Source organism: Embiotoca jacksoni, unplaced genomic scaffold, assembly GCF_022577435.1.
Source record: "Embiotoca jacksoni isolate LCO1_2020_lvr unplaced genomic scaffold, fEmbJac1.0.p SCAF_2, whole genome shotgun sequence".
In the NCBI taxonomy this organism is placed as follows: domain Eukaryota; kingdom Metazoa; phylum Chordata; class Actinopteri; family Embiotocidae; genus Embiotoca; species Embiotoca jacksoni.
In genome coordinates, this window is record NW_027185340.1 from 2736515 (window position 1) to 2754378 (window position 17864).

General features: G+C 41.1%; 1 protein-coding gene across 1 annotated transcript; it reads right to left on the minus strand.

The window, feature by feature from the left end:
* Positions 1-2913: 2913 nt before the first annotated feature.
* On the minus strand, positions 2914-15598 carry LOC138200920 (protocadherin-17-like). Its single transcript, XM_069153917.1, has 4 exons — positions 12072-15598; positions 10900-10958; positions 10562-10731; positions 2914-4176 (listed from the first exon to the last, which is right to left on the minus strand). The coding sequence occupies exons 1-4, from the start codon at positions 14646-14648 to the stop codon at positions 3599-3601; spliced, it is 3384 nt and encodes a 1127-aa protein (XP_069010018.1). The 5' UTR covers positions 14649-15598; the 3' UTR covers positions 2914-3598.
* Positions 15599-17864: the final 2266 nt, after the last annotated feature.

A 17864-nucleotide genomic window follows, 5' to 3' on the forward strand; every position in this document is an offset into this window, starting at 1 on the left:
TGGTCATAAAGACCGAAAACAGCAGCTGACAGTAAAACTTCAACCTGTCTTCTTCACACCTTGGCTTTCATACAAATTAACCAAATGAGATATTATGTGTGAATTAGTGAGCTCTAGAGGTGATGGTAGGTGGATTTTATTACCTTAGAGAGCCATGTTCACTCTTTTTCCTTGTTTACCGGTGTTGTGTGAAGCTACAGAAACTGGTTGCTGACTATAGCGTCATATCCACCATGCCGACATTTTGTATTTATCTTCTCATCTCACTCTTGGTGAGAGTGTAATTTCCCAAAGTCATTGTTTTAATCCAAATTCAAACTAATGAAAATCACATCAAAATTGCTATTAAGAAAACCTATTAGTGTCATCTTTGGGTCTTGTTCTATCAAGGTGGAAAAGAAAAAGGGTTCATACCATCAAGTGTTTCAAGCATACTTTAAATTCCTTCATTAAAAATGAATGCTTGCATTAATGAAATACTCCATGAACTCACTGTGTATCATACAAAGCGATTCTCAAATGAACTCTTCTTTGACAATAATCACAGAGCCATTAAGTTTACATTGGCGTGCAGTTTTAAGCTTTTTACATGCAAGTTTGTTTTCTATGTTTAAAACAAACATGCAAATAAAGCAAAAAGCAGCATTTTAAAATGTCACCCGAAAGGGATGGCACGCTGTGTTCAATGACATCGCTCAGTTAAAATGAAAACTACACTCAATATTGTTTATGTGTTGTGTTCACTGATGTTTCCCCACCAATAGTTCTCAGCCAAGTGGAACCATCTCCCATAGAATTTAGTGGAGGTGGAAGACAAGCTCTTAATCGTCTGTGTTATTGAATTATTGAATTAAAAGCTTAAGTACTCAGGGTGAGCATGTCAATTTTTCACAACTGAATGGTACAGTGCTCATTCCATTTTCATCTGAATAGATCATTTGTGTACGTAAAATGTAGAAGAATGGAGGTATTACACAGATCAGTTTCATTGTCTGTAATTCCCTTTCACTGGGACTGTAATCATTCTGAGAGACAAGTCATATTCATCCAACACTGCATGCTAGTCCTTAATCTGCATTCAGCTCCCCTCAACAACATAGCACTTTTTTTGTCGAGCAGCCGTACTGTAGCGCGGCGTTAATTAAGAAAGGGTTTGCTTCAAAGCAAATTTTGCATAATTATGGCAGAAGTGGAAGTTTAACCTGTTTTACATCCTTAAGTGATATGGTGGTAAAAAGTTGGTGGAGTAAGTGTCGCAGCAAATGGTTCAACCCTTTTCTACTTGACATTCTGCTCACCTGTCTTCATCCCCCGTGTTCTGAAACCCTGGGACTGATACAGATAAAATGATGTGATGTTTCTGTCTGTATTTCAATGGGATGAGTTGCTGTGACCCACGCAATCTCCCTCTCAAAGAGTATTTCAACTTATGCAGATGAGCTCATCAGAGCTGCCTGCTGAGATGAGACATCTAGGTCTGGAATTGTGTCAATACCAGCACCAAAACAAATGCAAATCAAAATCCAAATTAATGTGTTTTCCCTGAGGAGAAACTGAGTCGTACTTATAGTCAGCTCTCAGTACATGACAGGATTCTGTTATCCAGAGCTCATGAAAAACAAGGCATTCTCAAACCGCTCACTGAGCCAGGGTACAAAAGTCAGCCTCTCCAGATGGAAAAACGAAACTAAGTAAAAAGAAATGGGAGGTTTTTGTGTGATTGTTTTACCGATGCAGAACAGAACACATCTCTACATTTCCGAGATTCCAAGGCTGAGTGATCTAACTCGGTAAACATACATCCATTGTTTCTACTTAATCACTCGGTATTGACAATGTAAAGCAGGCGTAGAAGATATGCTCCAGGTTTTCTAAATAGCATTGCTGTGGTCACAGCAACATTTATGTCCCTGTCATCTGCTGGAATGAATAGGCAGCAGCCATGTTTGCAAACAAAATGAACAATAGATGGATTGCAGCAGTTTAGGCTGTTCTAATATGTGTGCAGATCACAGTCTCCCGTCACTACACCGACTCTCTCTGCATTTGATTGAATAGTAAATAGTGCACAATGCATACAAACAGCACATTTGCACATGCACTCCTGTAAATCTGATGAGGAAGACAGCAAATGATGGACATTTTGTTCATGCAGTAAAAAGGCAATGGAATCACAGCTGTTAAATGAAAGTGTCTCTTAACCTTGAAACTTCTTCATTGAAGATGTTCTATTTGTATTTGTCGTAATTTGCTTTTTTTTTTTTTTCATATACTTGAGATAACCTTTAATACACTATTTGTTCAATCTTTTGCTGCTGCAATGACCTACTTTCCCCCACAGGGATCATTAAAATTTCATTTTAATCAAAGAATTCATTGCAAAAGTCCTTGCTTGTAACTGCTAGTTGCAGCTGAACATTCATTTTTGTTAGATATATGTCTTGTCATTTGTCAGACACATTCATATTTAAACAAGCCTATAATCACAAGTAGACACTTACTGACAGCAGCTTTGATGACTTTGAAAACATCAGCGCAAACGTACCCATCTCCACAGTGTGATGCATATTTTTAATAAAAGCATTGAGCAGGAGAAGTCAACTCATCTTCTGTTGGGTGCACTAACACACAGTGCCTGTTTTTATTTGACTTTATTAAATATAAATAGCTATGTAAAATGTTGCTTGTGATTTTCTTGAGAAGTTCCTGCAACTAAGATCCTGCCTACTGCTTGATAACATGTGCTGGTATACAGTGTAGAGCTAAAGTTGGCACATTTGCAGAGTCACTAGTGCTATCTCTCATTAACACGTATTAATAAGCACCTTGAAGACAAAAATGCACTTCTCACATAAAACACGACAGCTTCAGAAGTTGTCACCCTGCAGTCAAAAATAATTGCCCTTCCATGCACACAGTGTATACAAATTTAATAAAATACACAACAAGTACAGTAGCCCACATTCACGTGTAAGCTCAGCTTATTTTCACATAAACTGCAGAGAAGACAACAATAAAATTACAAATACATTCTTAAAAAACTGTTTTTATAGGAACCTCAAATGGTTTTATGAAAAGGGACATTCCCTGTTGCACCACCATTAACAGTTCATAAGACACTTCACTTTTGAATTCAACATCACTGATATGTATTTCCGTTGCCTGTGATATTGAAAGAGATGTTCCTTATACACTAAATGGAGACAGAAAGCTTCACTGTACAAAAGCAGACAGGACTCAATAGCTTAACAGTAGCAATTTGTTCAACAGCCTCACAAAATTGGAGTTTGAAATGTGTAAAATACAGACATCTAAATTGACAGGTACAGTACACCATGAAAACACTTGAAGTCAGGTAAGCACTGGTTTCCCCCCCTCCCCCCAAACCTTCACAGCAGTCAAGGACACATATTTCACCTAAACACAACTAGTCACAAACTGGGAAAAAAAACAAAAACATTTAAAGCAGATGGTTTTTGGTTATACAATGCGTGTCTGAACACCTCTGTGGGTCAAAATAATTCACCTCTTGGTCAATAATCTGTGATATCATCATCACACCCCTGGCAGGGGAGAGCGAGCGGGATCATCTGACGTGTCAGTTACCGGAGTCCCGTGGGTCGAGAGCACAATCTGACCCCCCGCACTCCTGGCTGATGACAGAGCTGTGAATGAGACTGCTTGATAGGGACTTCGGCCTGAGCTCGCAGGTCAGGTAGGAGGGCTCCTCCAATTCGCTGTGCAGTGGGGAGCACTGGCCATCTGGAGGGCCATAGGCACTGCTGTCTGAACCCCCGTCCCTCTCTTCTTTGGACTCGTGGCTGGCCAAGTGCAGGGGCATACTACTCTTGGTGGGACTACTGGACCCAGATGGACTCTCCTGTAGCGGTGGGCTTAGTGCACGCTGCGATTTTAAGTAAGGTTTGACATTGGCCACAAGGATTGTACTGTCCCGCTGTTCCTTTCCAAATGTGCTGAGGGTTTTTCTGCTGTTGCAGCTGATGGTACCATAAATCTCTGTCTCTACCATGGCATCCATTCCCACAGGGATGAAAAGGTTGGTGCGATTATCGGCGCTGTCTGCTTGGCTTCCTACCCGTAACTTTGGCATCCAGCATCTGTCAGAATGTCCCAGTGCACGACATTCATCGGTGCAGTGGACTGATTTGTCTTGCTCTGCAAAAACAGTTAAACATTTGTTATTGGACCCTGCTGGGGAAAGTATAAACAACCTAGAAGAAAATGCAGATGACAATGTGAGGGCTGAGCAGCACTAGTAAAGAATAGCAAATAAACACCAATTCAAGTACTATTCTTAAAATCCTACAAATAACTGCAGTATCTTTGTTGATACATGTTATTTTGTGTGTCACTGGACATTTTCAGAGTAAAATATCAGCCAGCAGCCATATTGCAACAGCAATGAGAGGGCTTAAATTTAAATTTAAATGTTATTTTCATTGTCGAAAGCACAAGTTTTTCCTTTAAATATTGCTCACAATGCAACTTACTGATACACGACAAGGTCACCGCAAAAAAGGTCATTTTACTTTTAATCTTTTTCTGGTCAATGTAGAAAATGTGTGAATCATCCTATTTATGAAACCTTTTCCCTCTGCTGTTCTCAACAACCTGTGTAGGTGTTTCCTGGAAAATATCATCTGGTGCAGAGGAAGTGATGCTTTTCATTTACATTTCCATCAGAAGTGAACTGAAAACAAGTCTGAAATTTGCATGTCTGTACTCTTACAAGAATGTGGTGAAACATTCTGCAGTTACATTACATTACATTTAGCTGATGCTTTTATCCAAAGCGACTTACAATAAGTACATTTCAACCATGAGGGTACAAAACCCAGAACAACAGGAATCAAGAAAATACAATTTCTTCAAGGAAACCAAACTACAAACTACAGTTAGGAGGTTGTTGGTTAGAATGTTATTCATGCTCATTATATAATCATTATATCATTATAATGAGCATATAATTATATTATATTTTGATCTTCCAAACCAATTTTTGATGGAAATTTACAGGTGTTTATTTTGCGTATTGAAAAAACTACTGAAATTTGATTTTGAAAAATACCATTTGCACCATAAACATTTGTTAGTTTGACCTTTAGTGCTTTTTGTGATTATTTCAAGTAACTCTGATGCATAATCAGCAGCTCATTTGCATTTCTTGCCCACTTTTCATTTCACTTCGTTTTAATGAATGCTGTTGTGGATTGTCATGAACTGAACCAAGAAACAGATATTTTTGAATGTATAGAAAATCAAAAGAAAGTTGACATCAAACTACCGAGCTTCTTTTTAAAACATCTGGATAGTTGTGGGGAAAACTGCAAATAAAAACAGCTTTACATGCTGTCCACATTGAAATCATAACCTCAGTGCCACCAGATTAACATTATTGATGTCATGTGATGCAAGAAAACAGCAACTGAGTGTGAAGTGGTTACCTAATTATCCAATGACTTATTGCACACCATGCCAAACACCACAAAACTATGCAACAAGTACATCTGTAATAATGTCAGCAGTAAAAAAAAGAAGAACTGGGCGAGGCTCAATCTGTGTAACATGGTCATTTACATTTCACACAACACCTAACCCTGGAGACAAAAAGTAAACACGCACAAAGCAACACGTACGAGGAGCCAATTTCCATGGTGTTATGATGTAGAAGGTGTCACTTATTTCTGCGGCCATTACACTATGCTATCAAAATTAATTTGACGATGATGCATGGAGGTGTTTTTCATGTAGAGGCATGAAGCCAAATGTCAAACACGTCTTTGTAAGTTGGTGGTAAATAATAGTGTTTCTTCATTTGTTTTACACAAAACCGCAATTTTATCTGTAATACCATAAATGTGAAACAATCCTCCTATTGTTCTGTTCACTGATTGAACTTTAGTCTAATAAATGTGTTTTCTTTGATTTGATTGCCACGAGGGTGCAACAGCCTTTTGCTAAATATACAAATAAATTCAATAATGATCACTGAATTGATTTCAATTTGTTTTTGTTTTTTTCCCCTACATCCATTTTCCTCTAGATGTAGCTCCGCACACCAACCAAATATTGTTAATAAGATATTAGGGCAGAAAATACCAAAGTTCTCACTCGTTAACACCTCCTGTCCCATCTCTCTCAGAAATCCACATCCAATCAAATCATTCCACCAGTTTCTCATGGAAAAATAACCGAAACATGTTCTTAATTTCTTGATGCTACTCTCACCAGCTCTTCAATCTATACATAAGGCATCTTGCTCACATGCCATTCTTTGATATCAAACACCACGAGCAAGTGAGCAACTGTGAAGGAGCCACTTGATCTCATTTTGAAACCTGGCTCTGATGAGGATGAGAATATCAGCCTGGAGAACAAGAGGAAGCTCCACATGACGGGGCTCTTCCTCGAAGAGGTGGGGAGATCCTCTTGTTCAAAGGCAACACTACCTTCCTCCTACACCGGCCTCGACCAGTTTGCTTGAGGATACACAAAACCAGAGGAGGAGGTTCAAACAAAAGAAGCACCTCCTCTGTGCCACGCATGCAACACAAGCTCATTTGCAAAGGACACGCCGCCACTTTCACATTTACCGCTCAAGTCCGTGAACACCTACACGAACACACCCACGCGTGGTCATGGGATATAATGGAGGTGTTAATTATGCTATGAATGAACAGAGGTAAAAGGACTTGTCAATTTTACATTGGAACTGCTTTACACATTTAATGCTTATGTTAAGAATGTTAAATGAAAAGAAAAATAAATCTTTTACTGGACATTGTGTGTTTTTGTGTTCATAGTAAATTCTTTTTCTGAGTTTTGTGTCCTGTGAACTCATACATACCTGTCCCGTTTTGTCTGTACATATAGGCTGTTTTTTGTTTGTTTTTGTTTTGTTCAAATGGATGTTTTCCTGACAAAGACCTTGTACATCAAAATGTCGCATCAATACAGTGTTTGATAGCGTGCAGATTTCACTCTGCAGAAAACCTTCCCCTCCCTATATACTGCCTTTTTCGCTCTGCAACTGCACCCGCCGAGAGGAACACACTACCCATGACATTTGCTTTACATAAAGGGGAGTTTTAATGTGAAACAAATGGTTTCTCTCTCAATCACACAGATCAGTCATTTAATCTCAAAATGAAACATTTAGGAATCGGTTCTGAAATTGCTAAACGTGCGTTACCGTTGATGGATTTAAGGCCGTTTTAAAAGAGCTTGAAATGTGACTTGAACATATTTTGTAACTTTATTTAAACACAACTAGTTTACAAAGTTTACACCGGTTTAATCTCAGGGTTGCATGGTGGAATATTTGTGTTTGAGTTTACATGAATTTATCGTGTAACATTCTTAACATAACATATTCTTGCACGATGAGTTAAAAATGCCTTTCACATTGAATGATGGCTTTGATTTGGCAAAACGGCAACCCAGATCCTGCATATTGTTCGTGCTACGCTTTGATGCAACGACACCCCAGGTTACAGTTCTGTGCCCCATGCATTTGTGCTTCTCCTGCTATAGCATGGAGAAAACTATTTTCTATGCACAGATATACAAGGCCAGAACAATAAGCAGAAGCGAGGAGAAGGAGGGAGATGCTGAATTCATTTCCATGGTGCCTATCACTACTGCGGAGGAGAGAGCAGATGATGCTGATGCAAAGGGATGTATGTGCTTAGAAGGTACAGCGACAACAGAGTGAGGTATTTTTGCCATTTGTGCTGTTGTGTTTCACAATATAACCAGAAGTAATTGAAAAACTGTGGTGACCGCATGTTTAGATTTAATTCTTAAGGCCCCTATTTAACATTTATTAACAGTATATTAACATCCACTCTTTAACGTTATTGTAAGCAGACAACAGGACATCTAGTCATTCATGAATCACATTTGGCAATAACTATAACTTCTCCTACAAAGACAATTATTAATATTTAATCATTTGTATTATTAGAATTAGAATATAACTGTGCTCAACTATAGCTTCATTTGTTGTCTATTAATATACCAGCCACAACGCCAAAGGAGGAGTTGCTAACAAATACATTCATGTACACTTATATCTGCAGACAAATACATTAGAGCGTGTTCGAAGACATTTTATAAACTGCTTTTAATTTGTAAACTGAAGCGCGTAAACTGAAGGGCTGCCCTTAATGCAAGAGAGATCTCAAACTTTCCTATAATAACCTTTATGACGACAGTTTTTCTATAATACACAATGTATAAGTAAGCTATTGACTAGATGTACCAACTTGTAAAAAACAAATGTATCAGTAGTAGCTATAGAAATAATATTACTTAAAAGCATAAATGCTGTAGGAAAAGTGCTTTCATATGCTCTGCCTGTCATTACCTTTCCATTTCCATTTTACGTTTTATCCCTGGGTAAAATTTGGTTAAATAATTGCTCTAAAATGACGGAGTTATACAATGGCTTTATGTAGCGCGCTGCATTTACAAAGTCACAGTCACATAGCCGAATCTCGACAAAGTGACAAATAGCTGTGATCATATGGGCAAATGTAGAGTAGAACAATAACATGTTCTCAAAAACAAAGAAACTGCCTGCCCATTATAAATAGAATCAGAGAAAGCCTAGCAACATAACATACCCACTGTGCATCTGGTGTCTGTGAGAGTGAATAAATATTCAGAGTGCATGATAGTGGAAGCTGCACAGGTGCATATATTACCTGTATCAAAGCAGCCAGGAGACTAGAGGGATGGTAAAGGTAAAGACATAAAAGCAATACTACTTAACCCGCAAGCTTTTGTGTTGGTGCATTTGGAACTAAAATTCTGTGGTGTCTCCATTTTGGATAATAGTGCTATCTTGTCTAAATCTGCAAAACAGTGGCTTTGTTGTTCAATAAATGTACCTGCATGTGTGTGTGTGTGTGTGTGTGTGTGTGTGTGTGTGTGTGTGTGTGTGTGTGTGTGTGTGTGTGTGTGTGTGTGTGTGTGAGAGCGAGAGTGAGTGAGAGACAGAAGGAGTGTGTGGGTTGGAGGGTGATGTTTTTATATGGTCAAGTCGAAGGCATAATGCATAATGCAGATTCCCCATCTTGCAGTCAGCAGACAGTGACACCATTTAATGTCCACCTGACCAACCCCACGCAAGAGAACGCAATTTAGTTTGACTTTTTCTATACATTTCTCACACGCAAACTGGAAAGGCATTAGCAAGACGTATTGATATTAAAAGCAATGCCCCCACTTCCCTGCATTTCTCTTATCTTACGAATGCAGGTCTATAAATTAACTGACATTCCCGTCAAGCAAGCGTCAGCGCTGCACTTGTAAATATTCAGTTTCGCATGTACAAAACATCTCTTTCTGTATCTCTCCATGTGATTGGCCTTAGAACTTGGGTTGAATCAGATTCAGAAATGTACTGCAAAAAAAAAAAAAAAAAAAAAAAAAAATTGTGATTGAATTTACACCTCCCACAGAGTCAAGTTTGGTCTGCCATAATTTCTGATAGTACACACACACACACACACACACACACACAAACATACACTTATGCACATGTAAAAGTGAGATAGATGGAGACAGAGAGATTCGCACATCCTTCTGGCAGCCGCAGGAGTGTTTCCATCTCTGCCCTCCTGAGCATGCTGCAAACAAACAGTTCATAGCAATGTAAATGGCGTGGAAAGTACTGGATGGGGACATGATGACCACAGCCATTCTCCTCCAAGGTGCAGACAACGAAATGAGAAACATCACCACTTCACTCAAGTCCCCCATTATCTTTTATCTTACCACTGAGAGTTGCTTTCATACTTTCAGTTTAAATCCACAATAGCTAAATATATCAGTCCCTATCAGGTCAGCCAGGTGGCAACAGACTGACAGTCATCTATGATTGTACTCCTGGCACTGCAGATCGTTTCAAATTTATAAAATAAAATTTAACATTTCTATTTTCAGTTGCAAAGCCAGTTCCTCTAAAACAGTGTAACCACAGCAAAACCAATGATAGCTGAGAAATTCCTTCCAAGCGAAAGGTGGAAACTGTCTGTCATGTTGTACCAGAAATATCTGTCATTTTGCACTGCAAGTGTCTATCATGCTTTCTTGTCTCCGTCGTGTTATTCGAGACATGCATGCGACGAATCTGTGTTCAAATAATGGCATGATCAAGAGAGACGCAGACGCAGGTACACTTTGCCATGCATATGAGTCTGTTTGATGGCTAAATCAGACGGAAGATGTTTGAAAATTCTACCTTCAACCAATGGACTCTTTTATCCTTTTAAACCATCTACCTTCCACTCTGGTGCCTTCATGTCATCTTTGAAACAATGTCTGCAATGTAAAGTGGAACAAAGTACCTGCTGCAGCGACAGCATCTAATAACTAGTCTGGATTTACCTCGTCCATGTCGATCTGCTCTGGTTGTACCCAGAAACTGGGGGACCTCCGTGTAACCACCAGTGAGCTGCATGCACGTTCTCAGTGTATAAAGTAGAAACGTAGTCTGGTACAAGAGTCAGTTATCTTTAAGATGTCCACTCACCCTGCTCAAAAGGCTGGCCATTAACTGCTGTTGCTTTCATCTTGAGGGCCTCCCTGGCAGACGTGTCGCAGTGTGAGCCTTTATTAGTATCCTGGTCACTATCAGCCTGGTCACTATCACCATGGCCACTGTCTCGGAGACTCGCTCGTTCTGCATCCTTAAATGTTGAGCTGCAGCAGAATACAAGGGGGGTAAAAAAACACAACAACAATAACTGACCATTACCTCTGTGTGAACACACCTCTTTGATAGCATTTGTCAGCGGTGTTGATATAAAGATAAAGAAGCTAAATACGCTGGTCAGAAATCTTTTTTTTTTTTTTTTATAGTGTTCTTACCTTTGAACAAATGGCTGCCTGCTGCCAGCATAATTGGGCTCTGAGGAGAAATTTTCAGTCTAGAAATGAAAGGAAAATCATATTTTGCATTGTCAAAGTTTTTAACAACAGTCCTAGTAACATGAGACTCAGACAGGAAATGCTCTGCCCTTATATATTTATTATACCACAGAAAATATATGAATAAAAGCCACTGAACACCTGCCAGTGATGACGGCACGATAAGAACAAGTCTCCATTGTGACCATATGTGCTCTCCTTGGCAAGGAAAAGATTTAAGCATTAGCCACTGTCATCAGCATTCTTTTTCCCCCTATCTTGAGAATAATGTGTTTGTGTTGATCACACCCACATACCCTCGTGGCTGGTGACAGTGCCAGGCCTTGTCATCTGTGTTATCATCTCCAAATGAGACTGTCTGCGAGGCTGTCCTAGATATTTACATCGTTTACAACAGATAATTCGGCTGTTCTAAGCAGCACTACAAGCCCATGCTGTCAAATTAGCATGTTAGCTGGCTCGTGTATTCAACCCTGCCATCCCTACAAGGCAAGGCTGGACCCTATTAATGGACTTATCGTGCCAACTTTGGATGCGGATGGTTGGATCTGGTCCGTATTTGTGGGGAGCGAAAAATGCAATTGTAAGGTTATGCTGTGTGCATCTTGCTGTCTGGTGCACATTGGTTCAGTAATGTGATCGGACAAGCTGCTCAAACACCTGTCCAATCCCACATTTCAGGCGCGGTTTTGTTTTCACTCTGTAGCGGTGAATCTGGCAGGGTCACAGCAGCCTTGTTCAAGACTCACACCGTTTGCATGTCTAACTGAGAGCACTTTTCTGATTGTGAAGAGCAACTGCACCATGCAGCAGTTTCAAAATGCTTCTCAAATGCAGAGGGAAAAAAAAAACGCTCTCAAGTGAAATTCCACTTAAAACACATGCACACAATTCAGCCAGGTTTCAGTATCATGCTTTAAACACAGAGACTATTTCACCGTGTCATAACAGGCAAAGAAAAAGTGAAAATAATGATGTCGGCTGAGAGTGGCAGAGTTTTCTCTTTTTTCAGTCAATTACTTTTCTTTTGTCAGATTTGTAAGGCAAAGCAGTCTGTGCAGATAAGACAGAATAAAGGGCAGATAAAGAATACAGTGCAGCATCATCCTTACCTGTATCACTGACATCCTATTCGCTGGAGTGTCTGTGCTAAGCCCGGCAAAGCTGGAGTGGCAACCTGCCCTGGGGACTGTCAGGCTGTTTGGGGTGGTTTTGAGGTACATGACCTCTGACCTGGGCAGGGTGAGTGGCAGAGGGCTCTGGTAGTCAAAACAAATTGGCGAGGTGATGAGAGAAGGGCTGCTCACCACGTTCATCCGGCTCGCGGAATCTCTTTCCTCCATCTCACTCTGCACCAACATGATGTCACTCTTGTTGATCCTTTTCTTTTTTCCCTTCCCCACTGGAGGATTGGAGTACTCAGCCATGCGGCAGTTATAATTCCCAGTCTCCTTATCTTGATGCTTGGACTTGACAGCGATGGCGGTCATGACTGCTAAGAGCATGACAGAGATAATGCAGAGGGTAACTATGAGGGGCAGGGACACATCCCAGTGCTGCTGTTCCCCACTCGCACTGGAACCCCCTCCTGCTGCTGTTTCTGTGTTCGCCTTAATGATCAGCTTAGCTACGGCAGATAAGGGGGGCTTGCCATGGTCAGTTACCTTCACCACCAGCTCAACCACCGGGGCGACCTCCTCCCAAAGAGCGTGGGCGGTTCTGACCTCCCCTCCCACCGGATCCATCTCGAACAGGTGGTCGTCATTTCCCTCCGTGATCTCATAGGTCAAATGGCCACTTTCTCCGTGGTCGTGGTCCACCGCTTTCACTGTCGCCACGATGTATCCAATACCTACGTTTCGAGGCACTGGGATTTCAGCTGTATCATTTTGCAGCAGGGGTAAAATAATAACTGGGAGATTGTCGTTGACGTCGAGGACATTGACTCGAACTGTGGAAGTGCTCTCCATGTGAGGGGATCCTCCATCTTTAGCCTGAACTTTAAACTCAAAGGATTTAGTTTGCTCGTAATTGAAAGAGCGTGAGGCATATATGGCTCCGTTGGTGGGATTAACAGACACGTAGGTGTACACTGAAACGTCTCCTATATGTGACGGTAGAATGGAGTACGATACTGTTCCATTGCGACCTACATCGGGGTCGTGGGCCAGAACCGAGCCCAGATATTCCCCCGGGATGTTGTTCTCAGGCACCTGTAACACATACACTGTCTTTGTAAAGCGAGGCGCGTTGTCGTTCTCATCCAAGATTTTCACAGTAAATGATTTAGTGTAGTTCAAAGAAGGGATCCCATTGTCTCTCGCCACAATTGTTACGTTGTATTCATCTTTCATTTCCCTGTCCAGGGGTCTATCTGTGAGCAGAGTGTAAAAATTATCATTGTTTTCCTGCAGTCTGAATGGTACGTTTCCCAGCACGCGGCACTGGAGTTGCCCGTTACGGCCGGAGTCCTTATCTGTCACTCTGACCAGCGCTATGACAGATTCTGGAGGTGCTGCTTCACTGATGGCTCCCTGCCGCACGGAAACAAAACTTATTAGTGGCGAGTTGTCATTTTTGTCAAGCACTTTGACAGTTATTTTACAGTGGCCTGGTATCGGGTTGGGCCCCAGATCCTTAGCTTGCACGTCAAACTCTATGATTGGATTCTCTTCATAGTCAATCTCTCCCTGGACCTTGATGACGCCAGTATTGGGGTCAATGGAGAACAAATCTTGTATTCGCTCAGATGCATATCCAGTGAAGGAATAGACCACCTGCCCGTTGCTTCCCTCATCTTGGTCAGTGGCATTCAAATCAATGAGTACTTTTCCAGGAGGGGAATTCTCTGGAATCTCTATCACGTAGGAGGATTTTTCAAAAACTGGGCTGTTGTCATTCGAATCAGTCACTCTGACATTGATCTGCATGGAGCCTGATCTTGGATACTCCCCACCGTCAATTGCAGTGAGGAGTAGGGTGTGATGGCTCTGATCCTCCCTGTCCAGAGGTCTCTGAACCACCAGCTCTGGATATATAGTCCCATCGCCCCTCACTTTTAAATCCAAAGAAAAGGTATTATAATCATCTCGTGTGACCTGATAGGTCTTTATCCCATTCTCCCCAGAATCTGAGTCATGTGCAATAGTCAGAGGGAAGCGTGTCCCAGCAGCAGCGTTCTCTGAAATGTCAATATTAACATGATCTGAGGGAAAACTGGGCGAGTTGTCATTTATGTCCTGTATATCAATCTTGATCATGCATATTTCCTTGTCGTTGGCAAACACCTCCATAGACAGCTGGCACTTTGGGTTGCGCCTGCATAACGTTTCTCTGTCAATTCTTTGTTTGGTGAAGATTAGTCCACTCTCCGGGTCAACATCCACCAGATGTGGTGCAGAATTCTCCAGTACTCTGAAGTTAGATTTTTTCCCTCTCTCCATGGTCCCATATCCGGCATCTTTTGCTATATTGCCGAGAACAGCTCCTGGTCCTTGCTCCTCCGGGACAGAATAATTGAGATTTTTCAATGTCAGGGCTTTAACCCACAGCAGAAAGAAAATGGGTACAGAGAGACGCATCCCTTCAGATGGATATGCAGTAGTAGCAGACAGAAAAAAAAAAAATCCTCGTTGACTTTCAACCTGTTGATTACGGCAAACCCAGGGTACTAAACCAGAACCAGGCATGTGGTTGACGCCGATCTCGCACTAATTGTGTATTACACCGATTCGTGAACTGCTATCTCTTTCTCATCGGTATTTGAACCTCTTCCACATGCCGTTCGGCTATGATGAACTCTTTCTGTAAACAAAGATGACCGCCCGACGACACCTGATGTATGAATTAAACATCAAATTCAGCATAGTGTACGAGAAATGCTTTGTTTTTTCCTCACGGGGGGACTTAATGAATAATCGATGACTAAAGTATTAATATTCCCTACTGCATCCAAGGTTAACGCGTTTGAATCTCCGTGGTGAAGGTTAGACCGCAGCTTACAAAAGCGCATTGCCCTCATGCGACATCTACACCTAGGCTACAGCAAATACTGACATGCCCGTTCAAAATGCAGCATTACCCGATGTTACCATTCACAATGCATTTACTTTTCTCCCGGTGCGGCACACTGTTGCATATGGGTTCTGCTCGTGTAGCATACACAGCCTACCCATGCCACAAAGTGGAATAAAAGCAGGATATAGAGCTGTTACTCCTGTCCAACCTTTTGTGTTCCCGTCATTCAAGAGCATCTGTAGCACGGCTGCGACTTTTGCCCGATGATTGTCCTATAATCAGTCCAGTAATCCCATAATCCAGTCCAATTGGACACAGTGCTCTTTTATCCTTCATTCGGACAATGCTCATCTGCACTGCCCACGTAAACGATGCCAGGGAAAACGCCAAAAAAAAAAACAAAAAAAAAGAGAGAGGTGTGCTGGAAGATTTCAGATAATCAAAATTAATCGCTTTTCCTGCGCTCAGTTTCTCTCCGCGTCAACTGTTGAAACCTGCTTCCCTTCACAGTGAGCTGATCTGACCGGAATCCTCTCGACGCCTTTAGAACAGACTCCAGTGTATTTCTTGGTGCATTTAACATAGTTTCTGATCGTCTTCCAGCAAATGAGTGAACAGTGACAGATCTTGCCTTGGGGGGGGGTTCTCCAATAGGTCTGGCAAGATCGCATGAAGAAGGGCTGTTCTAGTGCTACGTGATTCATTTACTGATGTGCGCGCACAGAGCAGCAGCATCACAGGGAAAAAACGTGCTGCTGGATGTTGCTCCTAATACATGTGAATGCGAACTAGGGATCATGAATAGATCGATGAAATGCGTTTGGCTGACATGTAGTGGAAGGACTTGACAAGTGGTCATTTCCAGGGAGAAGTGGATCAGATGTTCAAAGTGGTGTGGAAAATGTAAAATTAAAGCTGACAAAATGTTTAAAGAATCGCTGAGCTTCTTCCCCCTCAGAGTGCCATGTTCTCAGTGTCAATGAAGAACTAAAGCCTCTGATCAATTATTGACACCTACCACCTGTCTCTTGTATTGTGCCAACTGTTATGATTAGTTTTGAGAAAATTCAAGCATCGGATGAAATAGAAGACAGACTGTGCGTGTTTTCAGGATAATATCTGTAAAGGACAGAAGAGACTTGCTTATTCCTGTGAAAACAAAAAACAAAAAAAACAAGGCTTATTTCACAGCTCAAATATCACAGCTGTTGGTATAACCTGCCTTCTGCAGCTATCACACTTTCCTCCAATAGCCTATCCACATCAATCTCATATCTCATATTGAAAAGATGGAGTGACATTTAGTTCACTCCGCGTTTCAACAATATGACATTTGCATTTTTATTCTCACTTGACCAGATCTCAGTGACGTGCGAAGCTCTTTGGTGCCGCTACCTATATGAGGGCAATTCTTAGAGGAAGCTGTGTCAACATTAGGGTGAGATCAGTGTGGCCTGGTTCCTCATTTAATTCCATGTTGCCGAGGATCTAAATCAACCTTGAGTTGTCCCTGAGTTCATTTTCATTGTCTGAAACATGGCTGCTTTCCTCCTGTGGGGAGCGTCAACTTTGTCTGGCCAGGGTGCAGCCTGCATAAATTGTCCATTTCTGCAGGTAAGAGATAAGGACAACAAAGGGAAACTAATTATCATTCAGTCTATGTTAAAACCTCAGGAAAGAAGTGCTATTGACAATTGTGTCTGCATTGTCACAGTCATACCATTTAGTATGATCTGAACTCCAAATGAGAGGGTGGTTAGTACCCATAATAAATAGGCCACCTCCTAATGCGAGGCTTTGGCTGCCTTGCTCTTATAGAAGCTGACGACTTTGTCATGGATAACTGTCTCCAATGAGACCACTGCACCTGCCCTGGTATGAACCGCAATCTCTGCTGCTTTGTCAAAACACACGGATGTATCAGTCGTTTCCTGACGAATAGTTGTTGTTTTTTTTTTAACCTGAAAGCACAATATTCTGCTGGTGTGAAATCCTAACCTGTTGTAACTCCACAGAGGTTCATATGACAAACAGTAGCTGGGCTCATTTAAGCATACTTGTACATGTCTTGGCATCTCTTTCATGTGATTCACTTACCAGTCTGCCTAAAGCCTGATTAGAGGAGAGAGAGACTAAATTGTTTTGCGTTTTGTTTTTGCTACAATTTGCAGGTTGAATCACACTTCAAGCTGCACACAGGGATGCTGTTGGTGGTGAGTGGGAATGATGATCAACACAAATCACTGAATTTTGCCAGAGTAAATGAATGCAAGCAAAGAGTTCTGCTTGGAACAAATTTATCCAGGAGATTTTTGGTAAATATATTAACGTAGTCTACAGCTGAAGCCGTAAACGGTTTTATACATTAAACAACAGCATCCTCATTAGCCACAAAGAAAAACTCACAATTCTATACATAACAAAAACTACAATAGTAGAGTTGTCAATAAACACAGAGTAGTAATAATAATAATAATCGTACTACACTGCATTACTGCTATGACAAATCACTTCTTCTGTACAGTTTATTGTAGGCCACTATTGTGTGTCTTTTACCTTTTAATAATGATCCATACCCCTGTATAATCCATGTGTCATGACTCCTCAGCAGAGCACCATCCTAAAGGGAGAGTTCATTCAATTCACCCCCATACCTCTAACTCGCCATGCAGAAAATTTTAGTTTTATGTCAAGGTTTTGAGAAATCTGCCTCTGAAACTTTTACACTGCTGCAGCTGGTACAGCACAATAAAGTTGTACTGGAACCTTGAAATTGAATTTCAACGTTGCTGCTCGGGGAATTAAAGAAAAATGTATTTTTTTTTTTACAATCCACAGAAGATGCTGGCCACAGTTTGGGAAATATTTCCTCACTAAAAAGTAGTTTG

Excerpts from the sequence above, each read along its gene's own strand:
- LOC138200920 (XM_069153917.1), bottom strand. The coding sequence starts at position 14,648 with ATGCCTGGTTCTGGTTTAGTACCCTGGGTTTGCCGTAATCAACAGGTT. Across the intron at positions 10,959-12,071 it reads ATAGGATGTCAGTGATACAG|ACTGAAAATTTCTCCTCAGA; the intron begins GTAAGGATGATG and ends TTTCATTTCTAG. Across the intron at positions 10,732-10,899 it reads AGGCAGCCATTTGTTCAAAG|CTCAACATTTAAGGATGCAG; the intron begins GTAAGAACACTA and ends ATTCTGCTGCAG.